The following is a 15,602-nucleotide window of genomic DNA, read 5'->3' on the forward strand; positions in this document are numbered from 1 at the left end:
TAAAGCTGTAGAGGTGTGCCTGGGTGGGGTGGGCTGGATCTTGGGAGGTTTCAGCAGGATAGCCGATTGCTCCCGGCTCTCTTCACAGGGACGGGGGCGGGGACCAGCAGGACTTTGGAACCTAGTACCCTAGGCGTTGCAAGAAAGAGGGCGCACAGTCGAAATGCACACTTGGCACCACAGCTCGCTGCAGCCAGTGGAGCCTTGAGGGTCACCTCCTACTCCAGGCCAAAGGTGCGGGAGCGTCCTCAGCAACCCGCACCCCTCCGTCTGCCTGGACCACCGGCAGAAGCAGTCGGGCACGCTAGCGTCCCACCGCCCGGGCCGGGAGGGCAGGAGGCGGGCCCCGAATCGCCTAGAGCCCGGGCGCGTCCGAGCGCCCGCCCCTGATTGGCCCGCTGCGGCTGTCACGGGCCGGGCTCACCGGGATTGGCGCCGCCCGCGTCCAGAGCTGGAGTAACTGGACTCTGGGCGGCGGGTCGCAGTCCCGGAGCCTGAGGGGCTGAAGTCAGCGCCGAGCCCAAAGCCCTGGGTGGGAGTCTGGCCGGGACGCGCGCACAATGCCCTACCTGCTCATCAGCACCCAGATCCGCATGGTGAGTACCCGCTGCCGGTAGAGTTGGATGCAGTTGGAGCCGGGCCTCGGCCGAGGGGGCTGCGATTGCACCTTGGCGCCTCCCTCTCGGGCAGCGTCTGCCAGTGACTGGATCCGGAAGCCGCCCGGGACACGCCCCCTGGGGCAGAATTGCGGAGGCTGGGGAGCGGACTCAGCCCGGAGCGTCGGACTCGGGGAGTCCTGGCCGGCCCGGTGCTTCCAGGGCCGCGAAGGGTGCGGGGTGCGGGCATCCCCGCGGCGGAGCGAACTCCGGGCGCTTGCGGCTTCTGACCTACGTGTCCGCGCGAGGAAGCCAGGAACCCCTGGCCTCATGGTGCAGCACCCACGGCCTTACATAGAGCCGCTCTGCAGGGGTTCGGGGTGGGGAGGAGGTGGGAGTGCAAATATATGGGGGAAAGAAGTTTGAAAAAGAAAAGGACGTGCTAAGACGCTAAAACGCCTATGTCAAGTGCCTGGCTTTCAGACACTTTCAAAAAGAGCTATCTCTGAGCCCTTAGGAAAGACAGAAGGGGAAGACAGGCCCTGTGGTTAGCGGTGGGGAGACCATTCTGGGGTCAGAAGTGATGCCCCTTTTTCTGGATGCAATTTCCTCGTCCAAGACAGTGCTGGTGGCTCCAGGAATCCCCTTTTAACTTCAGAATAGTTTGACTGGGCACCCCAGAGGGGCACCTCTGCCCCTTCCCACTCCCCAGTGCCTGGGTGACCCATCACAGCTCTCTGGAGGTAAAGACGACAGAGGAGTTCACCGCCTGACAGGAGAGGTCCTGGCAGTGTCCTAGGGCAATGGTTTGAGAACCAGTTACTTGTGCAGTTGTTAAAATGTGGCCTCCTGGGCCCCTCCCCAGACCTCAAATACGAAGCTTGGGGCTTAGATTCAGCGCTCTTCAGGTGATTTTTTAAAAAATATAACAGCTTAACTGATACATAGAACACATGTTCCATAGAATGCACCAATTTAAAGTGTACAATTCAATGTTTTTTAAAGCATACTCAAGAGTTGTGCAGCCATTGCCATAATCAATTTTAGAACATTACCATCACCTTAAAAAAACCCTGTACCCATACCATGCATGTTAGCGGTCATACCTCATTTCCCCCCAACCCCCCAGCCCTAGGTAACCACTAGGTCATCATTTCTGTGGCAATATGTGGTCTTTTGTGTCTGGTTTCTGAAAACGTACATGTTTCAAGATTTATCCATATTGTAACATGTCTTTTTCCTTTTTTTTTTTTTTTGCCTAATGAGATCTAATGCATGTGTAGCTATATCACATTTTATTTATGCATTCATCTGTTGGCAAACATTTAGATTGTTTCCACTTTTTGGTTATTGTGAATAATGCTATGAACATTGCTATACAAGTAGTGTGGACATGTTTTCATTTCTGTTTTCTAGGTGATTCTGATACATGCAGACACGGGTAGTGATGCTTGGCATCACATGCTTGGGCCATGACCAGCTCAGCTTGGAGGGGCTGGGGAGGTCTCACATGGCCTGGCCTGATCACTGAGGGCCAGTGAGTTTCCTCACCACCCTCTCCAGCCAGGAACTGAAACTGGCTCAGGGCCAGCAGGCAGGGGAGGAAGGAGAGAGACCTCTCACCTCTCCCAGGCCGCCAGCCAAGTAGCCACTGTGGCTTACCTTGCAGGAGGTGGGCCCTACCATGGTGGGCGATGAGCATTCTGATCCAGAGCTGATGCGGTACCTGGGGGCCTCAAAGAGAAGCGTCTTGGGGAACAACTTGTAAGTAATGGCATTCTTAAGGATCTCCTCCCTGCCAGTCCCTAGACCTGTCCCTGTTTGCTTTACAAAACGAAGCCCAGGGATGATGTCACCCCCCAGCCTCAGAGGGCCCACCTGCATCCTGGGGCTCTGTCTTCTATAGGGTCAGTCCTGTCTGCGGCTTTCCCACGGCCCCCAGGCTTGCTCTGGAAGCTTCCTCAGTGGCCCTCCCTTCACAAGGGGGCCCCAGGACTGAGTCCAGCTGGGTATAGGACTCCATAAGTGGCCTGTTCCTTATTCTGCCCTCTCATCTTGGAGCTGGACCCCATCAAGGCAAAGATAAGCACAGAGAGACAATCTTCTCTCTTGAAGAGCTAGCTGGGTAAGAAAGCTGAACTCTGGGAACAGGCAGCAGGCAGCCTGGGTCCTACTTTCAGCTCAGCTGCTGTCTTGCAGCTCGTGAGAGGGGTTGTTGGAATGAGTCCCAGTTCGAAGAGGGGAAAGAGGAGGCAAGCTGGCCCCAGCCCTTTCCTTGGTCAGGGGTGGAGGGCTGAAGCCAGCCCCATTCCTCTACCATGAGCCATTTATCTCGAGATGCCCAGCTGGGGGCTTGAGCCTTTTATCTGATTGACAACACTTCACAATCAATTAACCCTGAAAGAAGGGACAGCAAGGATTCTCCGTGCTAGGGAGCAGCACCAGAGCCAGGAGCTATTAGGGGCCGACCTGGTGCTCCAGGACTGCAGGACCAACAGGGCATCAAGAGGGGACAGGGCCCTGGGGGAGGACCCTGGAGAGAACAGGCTGTTCCTCCTGAATAGTGCAGCAGCCCAGGGAACGTGCGGCTGTCATCATGGGCTCTATGATCTCAATAACATTTGGAAAGCTACTTAGCCTTTCAAGTTTTATATTTATAACTATAAAATGGGAATAATAATGGTACCTTCCTTGGGTTATTGGGAGGAAGAAAGAAGAGATACAAGCCAAGTGCTTAGCAGGGGAGGGGGCAGGCAATGTGCACTTAGCCTGGCACCTGGAACGCACCCAACAAATGTCAGTCCCTACAAGGATTCCTGACCAGGCCTAGTCATCAGTAGATACTAGTGTTACTTGGGGAACCTTTGCTGTGTAGCCCCTCATGCTGTCCCCTCGTCCCCTTCTCTTCACAGCTGTGAGTACTTTGTTAATGACCCTCCTCGCATAGTCCTGGACAAACTGGAGCGCAAGGGCTTCCGTGTGCTGAGCATGACAGGGGTGGGCCAGACGCTCGTGTGGTGCCTGCACAAGGAGTGACCCCCGCACACTGAGGAGAAGACGGCGCACCCCTTTTCTGAGCGGTTGCCATGGGCCCCAACCCTGAGCCCCCGTTCACTCACTCCCTGGCCCGTCTTCCCAAATTGCCATTTTCCTTTGCCTAGCACCACTGGGCCGTGAACGGCCTTTTCTGAAACTTGCCTCAGCTAGTGGGGGAGGGCAGGGCCCTCCAGCTTCTGGGCCTGGCTGAGAGCCCCGGAGGAGGCCATGTTCTGGGAGCAGCCTGAGGGACCCGCAAGAGCCAGGTTGTCCCTGGCCAGAAACTGGGAGCCCCTGAGGAGCATGGCCCCAGGACTGGGCGGGAGGGTCCTGCGTAGCTAGTCCAAGCCAATAAAGGACTGTGATGAGTGGTTGCTCCCCTGCACTGCTGGCCCACTGACTCGACTGTCTGGAGCACCTCCCTGGGGGTCTGCCCACTCCTGGGAGGGAGAGCCAGGCCTGGGTGGAACCCTCTCAGGCAGAGCCCAGAAACCAGGGCCCTGCTTGGGCAAGCCAGCACCTTACATCCACACATGCAATAGAGGTAGACTTGTAAAAACAAAAAACAAGACCAAACTTTATTGGTGGCGGTGAAGACGAGGGCGGGGCAGTGGGCTGGAGGCAGGAGGCTACGTGGGCTGCCCTACCTCGTCCTCCTGCTGCATCTGGGTGATCAGCTGTTGCCGCTCAGCAGCCTGGCGCATGCGCATCATGACAAGGCTCTCATAGTCCCTCTCGGACAGCACTGAGCCCTGGTGGACAGAGGGGGATGAGAGACGGTCAGGGCAGCAGGGCACAGCCCCACAGAATCCAGACTTGGAGGACTGGGCCTATGCAGAGCTAGTCTTGAGGCAAGGAGTGAGGATGCCTGGGACTTCTCAGCTGCTCCCCTCTAAGCCATTGCAAGCAGCTGTCTGTCACCCCACTCCCGGCAGGCCTTCCATCAACAGTCAGCCCGGCTTCAGCTTCTGGGGCTGAATCAGTTCATGCTCCAGCCAGGCCCTGTCTCCCTCCATTTCCTCCCCACCCTTCATCTGAGACTCCTTTCCTCCACCCGTGACTCCTGCTTCTCACAGGTCTGCAAGTGAAGGGGTCGTCTGAAGTGCTGAAATCCACTCCGCCTTGCCAGGCGGAGGCGAGAGCACTGCCCCCTCCCGGCAGCCCACCTCCCTCTGGTCTGGCTCCTGTGGGACCCACCAGAAGGCAGCCCTACCCTAGACCTAACCTCTGTCAGCCTGCCCTAGAAGGAGAGAGAAACAAGCATGAGGCCGTTTGCCTCTTAAAAATACACACCCGGGTTGCCGGAGGGCAGGGCCCGTGCCTTTTTCTTTTATGATCTTGCCAGCACAGTGCGGGGGATTAAAGAGTGCTATATATTAATAATCAAAAGAATAATAAACAAGCAACTCAATGGGCCGAGGCTGTGGGGTGGAGAGGCAGCTCTAAGAGACTTGATCTACCAAGCCCACACCCTGATAGTCTGCAGTGGGCATTAAATCACTTCTGTCAGTACAGCTGGAGTGGTGAGAAGCGTGGAGGCCCCCCAGCTGGGCCAGAAGTGAGCCAGGCCAGGGGGTGCAAGAGTTCTTTGGTATATCATGCAGGTGTGCGCTCATGGAATTATCCAGGGGGAAGTTCAGTGGTCAGTGATCTGGTGGATAAGAAGGGAGTGGCTGGGATTAAGATGCCAGACCTGGGCCAACTGGTTTGAAGAAAAGGGTGTACAGAACCGGAAGTGTTACTCAGCCCGGATCCCCCTCTTCTCGGACTAGCGGCAGCCTTCCGGCTTCCAGCCGCAGCAGCTTCCAGGACAGCTGTCCTCACAGCCTGGCCCACACACCTAAGGTTGGCCCAGGGTACTGATGACAATTCAGGCAGGCCTCTGGGGCCGAGCCCTTTCCCCAGAGGAGGGACCTCAAATAAGGCCCAAGAGGCCTGAGGGGAAGGCCTGGAGCACAGTGGGAGAGGAGACTGCAGGACCCTGGCCCTCAACTGCTCTCTCTGGCCCTGAGGCTATCGGAATAAATGGAGGAAGATGAGGAACTCTCAGACTGGAGGTCAGGCCCAGGGGAGGGCAATTTCCCCCTCCCCAAGGTAATGCTCTGCTGAGAAAACTGAAGTCACCCTGGCATGCTCTGGGCCCAGCCCTGGGAGGAGGCAGCCCTTTATACGCAAGGGGCTGCTTCCTGTGAACACACCCTCTGCCGCACCCCCCAACCCCATACCTGCAGGCTTGGCTAATAAGGGCCTGTCATCAGGCTGCAGGACTGAGTCACCCTCACCAGTGACAGGTCTCTCTTCCTTCCCCAACAACTGTTCCACATGCCTGCCTTTCAGTGAACTCCCACCCTCCCTGAGCTCCTCCCTCCCAGACACACGGAGGGGCAGCTGTGGAGCCAGGCCCACCAGCTAGGCCCCAGGGCAGTGGGACTGGAGGGAAAAAGGAAACAATGTGGTGACACACCAAGCAGGGCTGCCCCCCAAAAGTCCCCAGGGAAGCCTAAACTCCCCAGTGCCCCGGGGTGTTGGCCTCAACCGGCCTAATCCCTGCCTGCGGATGCTGCAATTACCTAAGAGCTTGAAACCCAGCTTCCCACCTGACTGAGTCACCTGAAAACAATAACACGTCCCCACTGCCACACACTGGCACAAACAGCCAAGCCACTAATCAGAGTCCGGGAGCCGCGGCAGAAAGGCCTGGCCCTGCGCTGCCGAGAGCCAGGCACAGGGGCCAGGGACGGAAGGTGACCGCAGACCCACCAGGAGCTGGGTGCTGGGGAAGCAGCACAGGCTACTCAGCATGAAGATCCACCTCTGACACCACAGGCGCTGCCCTCACTCCAGCTCCAGTAAGTGCTGTTTCTTCCTCTTGGGTTTTTTTTTCCACTGTCCTATTAAGTAACCAGGCCACTCCTGTCCCTCTGGGAAACTCCTGTCACCAGGGACTCCTACCTCTCTGCTCTCCTGGACAAAAGTGCCCTCTTCCCAGGACCCCTTCCCACCATCTAAGATGCTGGCCAAAGGTCTGTGCTTCTAGCCCACTAGGGCTGTTTCCCTGATTCTTGCCGTTCGCTCCGGGAGGGACCTCATGGTCCCTGGCAACTCTTGAACTGGGCTGCTGAGGTACAGAGCTTGTCTGCTGGCTCCGGTGGGTGTCCATGGAGACCTGGCGGAAAGGCTCCTTCCGAAACGCTTCCTTCTTCAAGCGGCTGAGCCTGGGGCGGCCAAGGCGACTCAGGCGACAGGGCAGCGTGCTCAGCCAGGCCAGCACGGCTGGCGGGGATCACGAGGAGTACAGCAACCGAGAGGTCATCCGGGAGCTGCGAGGGAGGCCAGATGGCCGGCGCCTGCCTCTGTGGGGGGACGAGCAGCCCCGGGCCACCCTGCTGGCCCCACCCAAGCCTCCTCGCCTCTACCGAGAGAGCTCCAGCTGCCCCAACATCCTGGAGCCCCCACCTGCCTACACTGCTGCCTACGCCGCTACCCTGCCCTCGGCGCTCTCCCTGGCAGGCACCCTCCACCACTGCTCTGAAGAGGACCTTTTGGACACTCCCCCCTTCCAGAGGACACCTGACCCAGACCTCAGTGATCCCTTCTTCTCCTTCAAAGTGGACCTGGGAATTTCACTTCTTGAGGAAGTTCTACAGATGCTGAGGGAGCAATTTCCCAATGAGCCTAACTTCTGAATGGAGTGCGTGGAAGGCAGATGTGAGGTAACTGGAAGACCTGGAAGCCTGGAGACCCAGGGAAGGAGGGTACAGTTGCAGATTAAGAAAAAGGTAGGGACAAAACTCCAGCATCCTGCCTGCCCTCTGGGTCCTGAACAGTCTTCCATGTGACCCTGGAGCAGATGGACAGAGGCACTGAGGCAATCTGGGAATGTTGCGAGGGGGTACTTGCTGGCAGGAGCCCTGAAGGCAGCCGACTAGTCTGGGAAAGGGAGGTCATGCCTATAACCACGGGGACAAGGTGGAGGCCAGCAGAGGGGGAGGGGAGTACAAGGAGTGAGTCAGGTAGTAAAGAACTGAGACGGCTCCCGTCTGAAGTCTGTTTATAGAGACACATTACACGACAGGTCTAGGCAAAAGTGGTCTGACCCAGGCCAAAGAGGAAAGGGGGGAGACCTGAGGGGAGAGCCACCAGGTACATGTGGTTGTTCAGACTGAAATGAAGTAAAATTAAAAATTTAGTTAATTGCTTGCACTAGCCACATTTCAAATCTTCAGACTAATGGCTACCACACTGTGCAGTGCAAGTTGAATGTGAACATCCCTGGAGAAAGTTCTGTTGGACAGCATTGGCATAGACAGACCAGGGCCCTGAGCCACAGTCCCATGGTGGGGCGGGGGTGAGGCATCTGGGGGAGGGAGGGGCTGGCAGATTAGGAAGAGTGAGGCATACAGAGGTACAGAGAAGACTCAGGAAAAAGGCCAAACAAATCACTTCCAGAAAAGGGATGCGAGAGACAAGCTGCCACCAGAGCGGCCCAGAGCACACCCTGGTGCCCGAGGAAGGTGTCTGAGGGAACGCCAGTCAAAGGCACAGACACAGCTTGCAACGGGGTGCTCAGAGAGTTCCCAGAATTACTAGTGATGGGAGCCCTTGGGAAAGGTATCAGAAAGGTGACAGATTTCCCTCCTTCCTGTCCCGGGAGCACAGGACTGGATCCGAGGATGGACACGAAGCTCGTGGCTGTTACCATGAAGAGGCTCAGCTGGTCTCCAGAACCATCCACAGGATTGGGGATCTCTGTGTTGCCCGAGCAACCTGATGATGGGGACCCAACATGTAGGGCTGAGCCCACCGGGTCAAGACCGTAGGCTCTGCTACTGCCATGCCTTGCGGCCTGGCCAGAAGACTTGATGCCAGAGCCCAAATTGGCTGGGCCACATGTTTTTGAGACTCTAGGCCTTTTCAAGCATGGCAGAGGGAGAGAGGAAGCTTCGACGCACACTGTCTCCATACCCAAACCCCCGGCCCTTCTCTCCCCTCCTCTGTATGGACATGCTGAGCTGAAAGGCTCCCCTCCGGATGCAAGAGATAATGAATAAAGTTCTTTATAACATGGCCTATGGAGTGTCCTCTGGGGCTGTGACATGCTGGGACATAACGGTGGGGGATGAGGTCTCTAAAGAAGGGTTCCAGCTTGGGCTCATACCACTTCATCTTCCTCCTCTGCCCAGGATCTGAGACACACTCCTAGGGAGCTTCCCATCCTCACAGCCAGGTGAGGAGCACATAGGACAGCAGAGGTGGCAGGACTGAGGCAGTAAGAGCAAAGCCCTTGCGAACCCCCTGAGGCCCTCTTCCCTAGAGCGGGCCGTGCACACAGCAGCCTGCGGCTCCCACATAGACCCAAAGGCCATTTCAGAGGTGGGAGAACTCTGGGCCTGAAAGTGCTCTGTCCCACCAAGGTGGGGCGGTGCAAACAGGGCCCAGTGTCCAAGTGTCTGGGTGCTGAACAAAGGCCCGCATGGAACTGTGAGGACTAAGACAGCGCCAAGAGCACATCAGCTGAAGTCTGCACTTCACCATGAGGCGTGCCCCAGGGGAGCCCCGGGGCCAGCAGCATAACCAGTGTCATTTCTAAGGAGGTACTGCCTCGTCACGATAGGCGCCTGTGGCCTGTGTGTGGCAGCCACAGTTGAGCCGCCACTCACCTGGAGAAGTGGAGCTGGGGAGGAAGCACCTGCGCACTTGCCCCTTCTTTCCCGGCAGTACCTGCTAATCTAAGCGCCAGATGCTTCGCTCCAGAACCAAGCCACCCATGGGCCAGAAAAGCCCCTCTGGGTGATGGTGACAGCCCCGGCACTCAGAGACACAAAAGAGTGAGAACAGAACCACAGTCCTGCTTAGGTTGACAAACCTGCCAATCTCACTGTGCTCCTTGTGAGGAAAGGGCCCTGAGATGAGCCCCTACAGGGAAAGGTCCCTCAGACCCTGAGCAGACCCAGCTGGAGGAGGCATGGTTCCTTACCTGTGACAGTCCTGGATGGCTGGGGCCCCCTGCGCCCTGGGGCCGTCCCTCCAACCAGGAAATCTTCAGGGGGTTATCCAGCAGGCCCACTTCGTTTTGGACAGCCAGCTCCTGCGAGATACAGCACCCGGTTCTGGGCCCACGGCTCTAATCAGCCATGAGTGGCTCTCTCTATAACCACGAAAAGAACCCGCACCAGCCCTCTCATCCTCTAGGCAAAACCAAGCAACCTTCACACAATGATGTGCTGAAGTTTTGACCCTCGTCATGGGTGAGTGGGGGATATGAGCCTTCTAACCAGGCCGTCGGGGGAGAGGCAAAGCCTGCCGGGAGGCATGCCAGCTTCCATAGGAGGGTGGAAGGTGGAGGGTGTAGAGGCAGACAGTAGGAAACAAAGGCAGTCTATGGTCTCCTTCATCCCCAGAGCATTCTCCTGTCTTACCTTCACTCGCTGTGTCTCTACTCCCAGGAATAGAGGGGCCTCTGGGGAGTCTTGGCTCTGAGAGGGCCCAGAGGGCCCCTGGGAGAATGGATACCTAAGCTCAGAGGGCCCACAGTACTGGGTCCGTACTCTGGAATGGCAGGGCCACGAGTGGTCCCCCAAAGCCTTGCATGGCACTCACCGCAGCCTTGACAGTCGCAAACTCCACCACGGCGGTGCCAGCCTTCTTGCTGGAAAGCACCAGGTTGAGCACCTCTCCGTACTGTGAGGACAAGGGGGTCCCAGTAAGCATGGCAAGGGGCAAGACGAGCCTGGGTTGCCCTGAGGCCTGCTGGGGCATTTTTGGCTGGGGGATAACGCTTTGTTGCTAAGTTCCCAGAGGGGGAGCAGAGATGGGAAAGAAAGGATATCTTTACCAGGATGCAGAAAGGTAGCAAAGGAAACTTGAGCAAAGGACTGAGAACTTGGACTGGCAGAGCCGCGAAGCTGCCTCAGGGCCCAAAGGTGGGGAAGGGGACGGGGCTTCTGTGCACCTGCCCACCTTGTCTCTCCCCACGTACTCAAAACGACAAGGGCTCGAGCTGGGGAGGGAAGGTAGGACCAGGCTGGAGGGCACAAGGCAACACAGGTGGCTGGGGAAAGCCTCTAGGCTGCTCTATGGTCTGTGAGACAGAAAAAAAGGCTGGTAGGGATGTTAAGGGAGTTTAGGCCTGGAGACCCAGGGTTTGGGCTAGACACATAAGGAGATGTTAGGAAAGAGGGGAGGCGGCAGGGCAGACCTTCTGGAAAAGCTGTAGGAGGACATCTCTGGAGTAGCCACCTTTTGACTCATCTTCCTTCTTGCACTTCCATTTTAGCTGAAAGAAGGGCAGTGGGTGTCACCATTAAACTCTGACCTTGGCCTGAACAGTCCCAGCCCCACACTTGAGCTTTACAGTCAGAGCGACACCCTCATGGTCTTCCAGGCACTTGTAATCTAGGGAGCGCCCCCTAAAGATGTGTTCCTCTTGAAAATGGACAGGCAGGGCGGCCTGCTCACCCACACAGCCACACGTCCAGGCCTGTAAGACGCGCTCCTTCCAGGGCTTCTGAGGAGAGCTGCCTGGCAACTGCCAGGGCTAAGAGGGGCCTCCGTGGCAAGCTCGGATCCCCACGCTGTGAGAGCATGGAAGAGTGGGTAGTAGCGCTGGCTCCTAGAGACCCAGTCCCCGCTAGAACCCCCTGAGCCACCGGAAGCATCTGTTCTTGCTGACGAGAGGTGGTGTGAGGCGGCCTGTGGATCCCGCAGAGCTCACCTTTAGCTTCGGGGTTCCTCTGCCTTCAGGATTTTCTGCCTTTCCTAGAAAATTTGGGAAAATTAGCAAGGTAGAATAGGAGGGAGCACAAAGTTCTCTAAAGGAGACACAGCCCAGAGCTTGAAGGCCCTAGGAAAGGGCACTCCTGATCAAAGGCAGATCTGGCCTGCCCTGCTCAGGAGCCTGGTGGGGAAGGCAGAGGCAATCCCACCCCCATCCCGAGGAGCTGCCACCTCGAGGGCGGTGCGGCCAGCTGCCTGTAAAAGGCTGTGATTAGCACTCTGCTAAGGAAGGGTTCTGAATGCTTTCCAGGGGCATGAGGCAGGGGTACCAACCCCGCAGTTCTACTGAAACAAAGTATCCAGAGCTTTTCCCCTACTGATCTCCTCCACATAGAGCCAGCTCTGCTTAGGACTAAGACAAACACGGGCAGGATATCTCAGGGTGAGTGAAAAACAAATAGGCCCCGGAGAAGTGGTGGTAGGAAGAAGGAATAGGCGGCGTATGGCTGAGTCAGGTGCCCCTAGGGTTCTGAGCAGGTGGAAGCGTCCACAGCACCTCCACCAAGCAGCCAGCGTGGCCACTCTGGGCCTTTGGAGCTGCCTCCGAGGGGAGGTGGGTGGGGGCGATGAAAGCCTACCTCTCAACCTCTGCTCCCTTTCCTGGCGTATCTGCTCCTGGATCAGCCTCTGCTGTTCCTCCAGCTGCCGGGAACCCTCTTCTCGAAGGCGTTCGATCTGCAGAGCGGGGTTGGGGGGAGTGACAATTCTGTGCAGATCCAACTCCAGATTGGCTCACCTTGTGAAGGTCCCTGGGAGGCTCCACCTGCAAGCTAGGGCTCAGCAACCTGCGGGTTGGACAGATTACCCAGATCCCACAGAAGAAGGCAGCCATGGCAGCCACCTAGGCTCACCCTCCTCCCTCTCTGGCAGATGGCTTTAGGCCAGCATGCCCGGATGCTCACCTCCTGCTCTAGTGTCCTGGTGCTCCGGCTCTCCTCCTCCTCCTCACTGCCTTGGGCCTGGGCCTGCCGTTCCCGGGCCTCTAGGTCTAGGCACAAGAGTTGAGTGACCCAATGTCTGGTCTAAGCAATTCTACATGGCCTCAGCCAGCCCAAAGCCTCACGTAGGACAAAACCATATAGTACTTCTGCCCCCTCCCTCCATGCCTATGTGCTCTCAAGTTAATCTTCATTGAGAAAAGTCAGAGTGTGGAAGAAGTATAGGTTCCAGCTGAGCGGCCGGGGTCTGGAAGAGTTAAATCAGCAGCTCATGCTGACCAAGCTGGTTCTCCAATCAGTGAACAGGGTGTGGGTGGGTGCTTATGTCAGCAGCCCAGGGCCATGTGGCAGGGATGCCAAGGGTGGAGCCGCGGACCCGTCCATGTGGTTTGGCACAACAGCCCAACCTCGACCTTGGTGTTGATGCTTCTTCTACCACAGAGCTCAAGTCCCCACTGCCTCCTACACCTCCCGCTTAGCTCACATTGGACCCACCTATGGCAGTTCCTAAAGGGATGGCCGATTCTGTGTGAGGACATCGCCCAGCTGTCAGCACAGAGCACAACATGGGGCTCGAACTCAGACCATGAGATCATGACCTGAGACCGAAGTCAGACGTTTAACTGACTGAGCCACCCAGGTGCCCCAGGACTTCCTAGAACAATCTTACTGCAGTGATGAAAATGTTCTAAAATTGATTTACAGGCAGAGGTGTATCATTTGGTAAATTTCCTAGAAATCACTGAATTATACACTTGAAATGGGTAGATATTATTCAAAACACACTGTAATAAAGCTATAAAAAAAATGCCTGGACCTATTTGGATCCTTTTGTGGGACTCCTCAGACTTAAAGCTCTGGGCAGAAGTAGGCTGGGATGAATCAAGAGATCAAGGATGGCGTCCTGAACAGGAACAAGACTTTACTCATATTGCGTGGGTTTAATTCCCAGCTCTGGCAAGTTTTCATCCTTTTGGTGCCTTAGCTTCTTTGTCTATAAAAACTGGGTTTAGTAATGCTCACTTCCTTAGATAATTAAAGGAGGCTGTGAAGCGTTTGTCACAGTGCTAGCTAGTAGTAAGTCTAGTCACTGTTGGTATTCCTAAGAGTGTCCTTCAGGACCCACCCCTGACAGCAGGGTTCTGTCCAGAGCTGGAGCCAAAAAGCTCTGAGGTGCAGCTCCAGGAAGAAAAGTGAGGGGGCTGCATGAGAATGGCCCAGGGAAACCACAGGCCACCCAGCACCACAATGTCACCTACCAAGCTTCACTTTCTTTCTTCTCTCATCAAGTTTCTGGGTTCTCTCTGCTGCCTGCTTCTTGGCTTTCCTGACCTTGTCATACGCAGCCTGGCAGGAGAAAGAACACTGAGGAGCAGTCAGCTAGAGGACAAACACGAGTGCAGCCATCTTCCTGGCCCTGCTGTGTAGCCCCGGAGCCGTCTGGAGGCAGCCTGGTGACCAGACCTCCAGGCTGGGGCGGCAGGGCCTGTGCTGCATGGCGGAGTATAGGGGACTGGGCTGAAGTGCCACAGCGGTCTCTAACCATGGGAGACAGTTCAAATAGCAGAGGATGAGCTTACCCTGGCTGCAGCATCGGTCAGTACCTCCAAGGCCTGAGAAAGCTGGTGGAAGAGCTCAGCTAAAAATACAAGTCAAAAAAGAGAGGAGAAAAAGGAAGTCAGGCTTTATATGGTGTGCTTCCTTGAAAAAGCACCTCAAAGAAGCCACACACTGGCAGGAAGGGCAACATCCACAGATGACAACCAACCAGGAAAGGTAAGTGTACAGACAGCTGACCAGACGCCCCTCGCATGCAAAGTGCAGGCCAGGGGCTGTGCACGTCGGCACTCCACAGCAGTCACACGGGAGCGGAGACCAGGGGGACGCCACGCCCAGGGGACCGGGCCTCACCTCCTCACGTGTAGGAGAGCCTCACCTGCTCTGGGATTATCTGGATTTTTGTCTGGGTGGCAGGAGAGGGCCTTCTGCCTATATGCCTTCTTCACCTGGAAGAGTCAGAAGATGTGGTTATTCACTCTTTCATCCCAGACCGGTGAGTAAATCTCACAAAAGCAATAAAGGAACCCAGGAGTACTCCCCATCACTAAAAGAAAGGCTGCAGCCCCCACACTTTCTCCTTCCCCGGAGATGTGCGGTGGATGAGGCCAAGGCGTGGAGGGAGCGGCGGCAGCCCTGTAGCAGGGAGGCTGGGCCTGCTTCCTGCTGAGCACCAGTCTCTGGGCAGAGGATGTAAAAGGGCCCCTGACCCTGGCAGCTTTCTCTACAGCCACCTGGAAACAGGCACTCACATACTCCTTGTGGGCATGTCAACTGGGGCGCCCTTTCTGAAAGAAAATTTAGCCATCAAGGGTTTTTTTTGTATTTTAATTATTTTATTTTTTAACTTATTTTTTTCATTTATATCCAAGTTAGTTAACATATGGTGTAACAATGATTTCGGGAATGGATTCCTTAATGCCCCTCATCTATTTAGCCCACACCCCTCCCACAACCCCTCCAGCAACCCTCTGTTTGTTCTCCATATTTAAGAGTCTCTTATGTTTTGTCCCCCCTCCCTGTTTTTATATTATTTTTGCTTCCCTTCCCTTATGTTCATCTGTTCTGTGTAGCCATCAAGTTTTAAAATGTATCTGCCCATGAGATGCCTGGGTGGCTCAGTCAGTTAAGCTCCCAGCTCCTGGTTTTGGCTCAGGGCACGACCTCACAGTTCATGGGTTCAAGCCTTACAGTGGGCTCCACGCTGGCAGTGCAAAACCTGCTTGGGATTCTGTTTCCCTCTCTCTCTGCCCCTCCCCTGCTTGAGCTCTCTCTCTTACACACACATAAAATAAACATTTAAAAAATAAATAGGGGCACCTGGGTGGCTTAGTTGGTTGAGAGATTGAGCATCTGACTTTGGCTCAGGTCTTGATTTCACAGTTTGTGAGTTCAAGCCCCACATCACGTCTGTGTGAACTGCGTGGAAGCTGCTTGGGATTCTCTCTCTCCCTCCTCTCTGCCCCTCCCCTGCTCACACTTTCTGTCTCTCTCAAAATAAATTAAAAAAAAAGGAATAAAATATAAACTTTAAAAAATGTATTTGCCCTCTGGTCGCCCTGAGGAATTTGGGCTTAAACAAGTATGCCAAAGCAAATATACAAAGATGTCCACTGCAGCAGTGTTTATATTTAGCACCCATTGGAGCCAACCAAAACCTCCATCAACAGGGAGAGCCATCAAAAAACTTATGATAGGC

At 55.7% G+C, this 15,602-nt stretch overlaps 3 protein-coding genes across 6 annotated transcripts in view; 2 read left to right on the top strand and 1 right to left on the bottom strand.

The window, feature by feature from the left end:
* Positions 1-421: 421 nt before the first annotated feature.
* Positions 422-4,017, top strand: GCHFR (GTP cyclohydrolase I feedback regulator). The gene is made up of 3 exons (XM_029952006.1): positions 422-596; positions 2,266-2,360; positions 3,509-4,017. The coding sequence occupies exons 1-3, from the start codon at positions 561-563 to the stop codon at positions 3,630-3,632; spliced, it is 255 nt and encodes an 84-aa protein (XP_029807866.1). The 5' UTR covers positions 422-560; the 3' UTR covers positions 3,633-4,017.
* Positions 4,018-4,122: 105 nt separating this feature from the next.
* Positions 4,123-8,699, top strand: C9H15orf62 (chromosome 9 C15orf62 homolog). Of its 2 annotated transcripts, none has more exons than XM_029952002.1 (3): positions 4,123-6,481; positions 6,575-7,411; positions 8,292-8,699. In XM_029952002.1, the coding sequence occupies exon 2, from the start codon at positions 6,791-6,793 to the stop codon at positions 7,316-7,318; it is 528 nt and encodes a 175-aa protein (XP_029807862.1). In that variant the 5' UTR covers positions 4,123-6,481; positions 6,575-6,790; the 3' UTR covers positions 7,319-7,411; positions 8,292-8,699. The 2 variants fall into 2 exon arrangements, with proteins under 2 accessions (XP_029807862.1, XP_029807863.1); XM_029952003.1 differs by having other exon boundaries at positions 6,622-7,411.
* DNAJC17 (DnaJ heat shock protein family (Hsp40) member C17) overlaps positions 4,178-15,602 on the bottom strand; it is a 40,531-nt gene continuing 29,106 nt past the window's right edge. Inside the window, exons 2-11 of one of the 3 annotated variants that reach the window (XM_029951999.1) lie at positions 14,283-14,352; positions 13,927-13,985; positions 13,606-13,711; positions 12,311-12,396; positions 11,987-12,083; positions 11,347-11,390; positions 10,831-10,908; positions 10,233-10,313; positions 9,610-9,720; positions 4,178-4,384 (exon numbers count right to left, since the gene is read on the bottom strand). In XM_029951999.1, coding sequence (XP_029807859.1) covers positions 4,262-4,384; positions 9,610-9,720; positions 10,233-10,313; positions 10,831-10,908; positions 11,347-11,390; positions 11,987-12,083; positions 12,311-12,396; positions 13,606-13,711; positions 13,927-13,985; positions 14,283-14,352 — 855 coding nt within the window. In that variant the 3' untranslated portion in view covers positions 4,178-4,261. The remainder of the gene's footprint in view (positions 4,385-9,609; positions 9,721-10,232; positions 10,314-10,830; positions 10,909-11,346; positions 11,391-11,986; positions 12,084-12,310; positions 12,397-13,605; positions 13,712-13,926; positions 13,986-14,282; positions 14,353-15,602) is intronic. The other 2 variants (XM_029952000.1, XM_029952001.1) reach the window with 2 other exon arrangements.

This window comes from Suricata suricatta, chromosome 9 (genome assembly GCF_006229205.1).
Source record: "Suricata suricatta isolate VVHF042 chromosome 9, meerkat_22Aug2017_6uvM2_HiC, whole genome shotgun sequence".
Lineage (NCBI taxonomy): Eukaryota > Metazoa > Chordata > Mammalia > Carnivora > Herpestidae > Suricata > Suricata suricatta.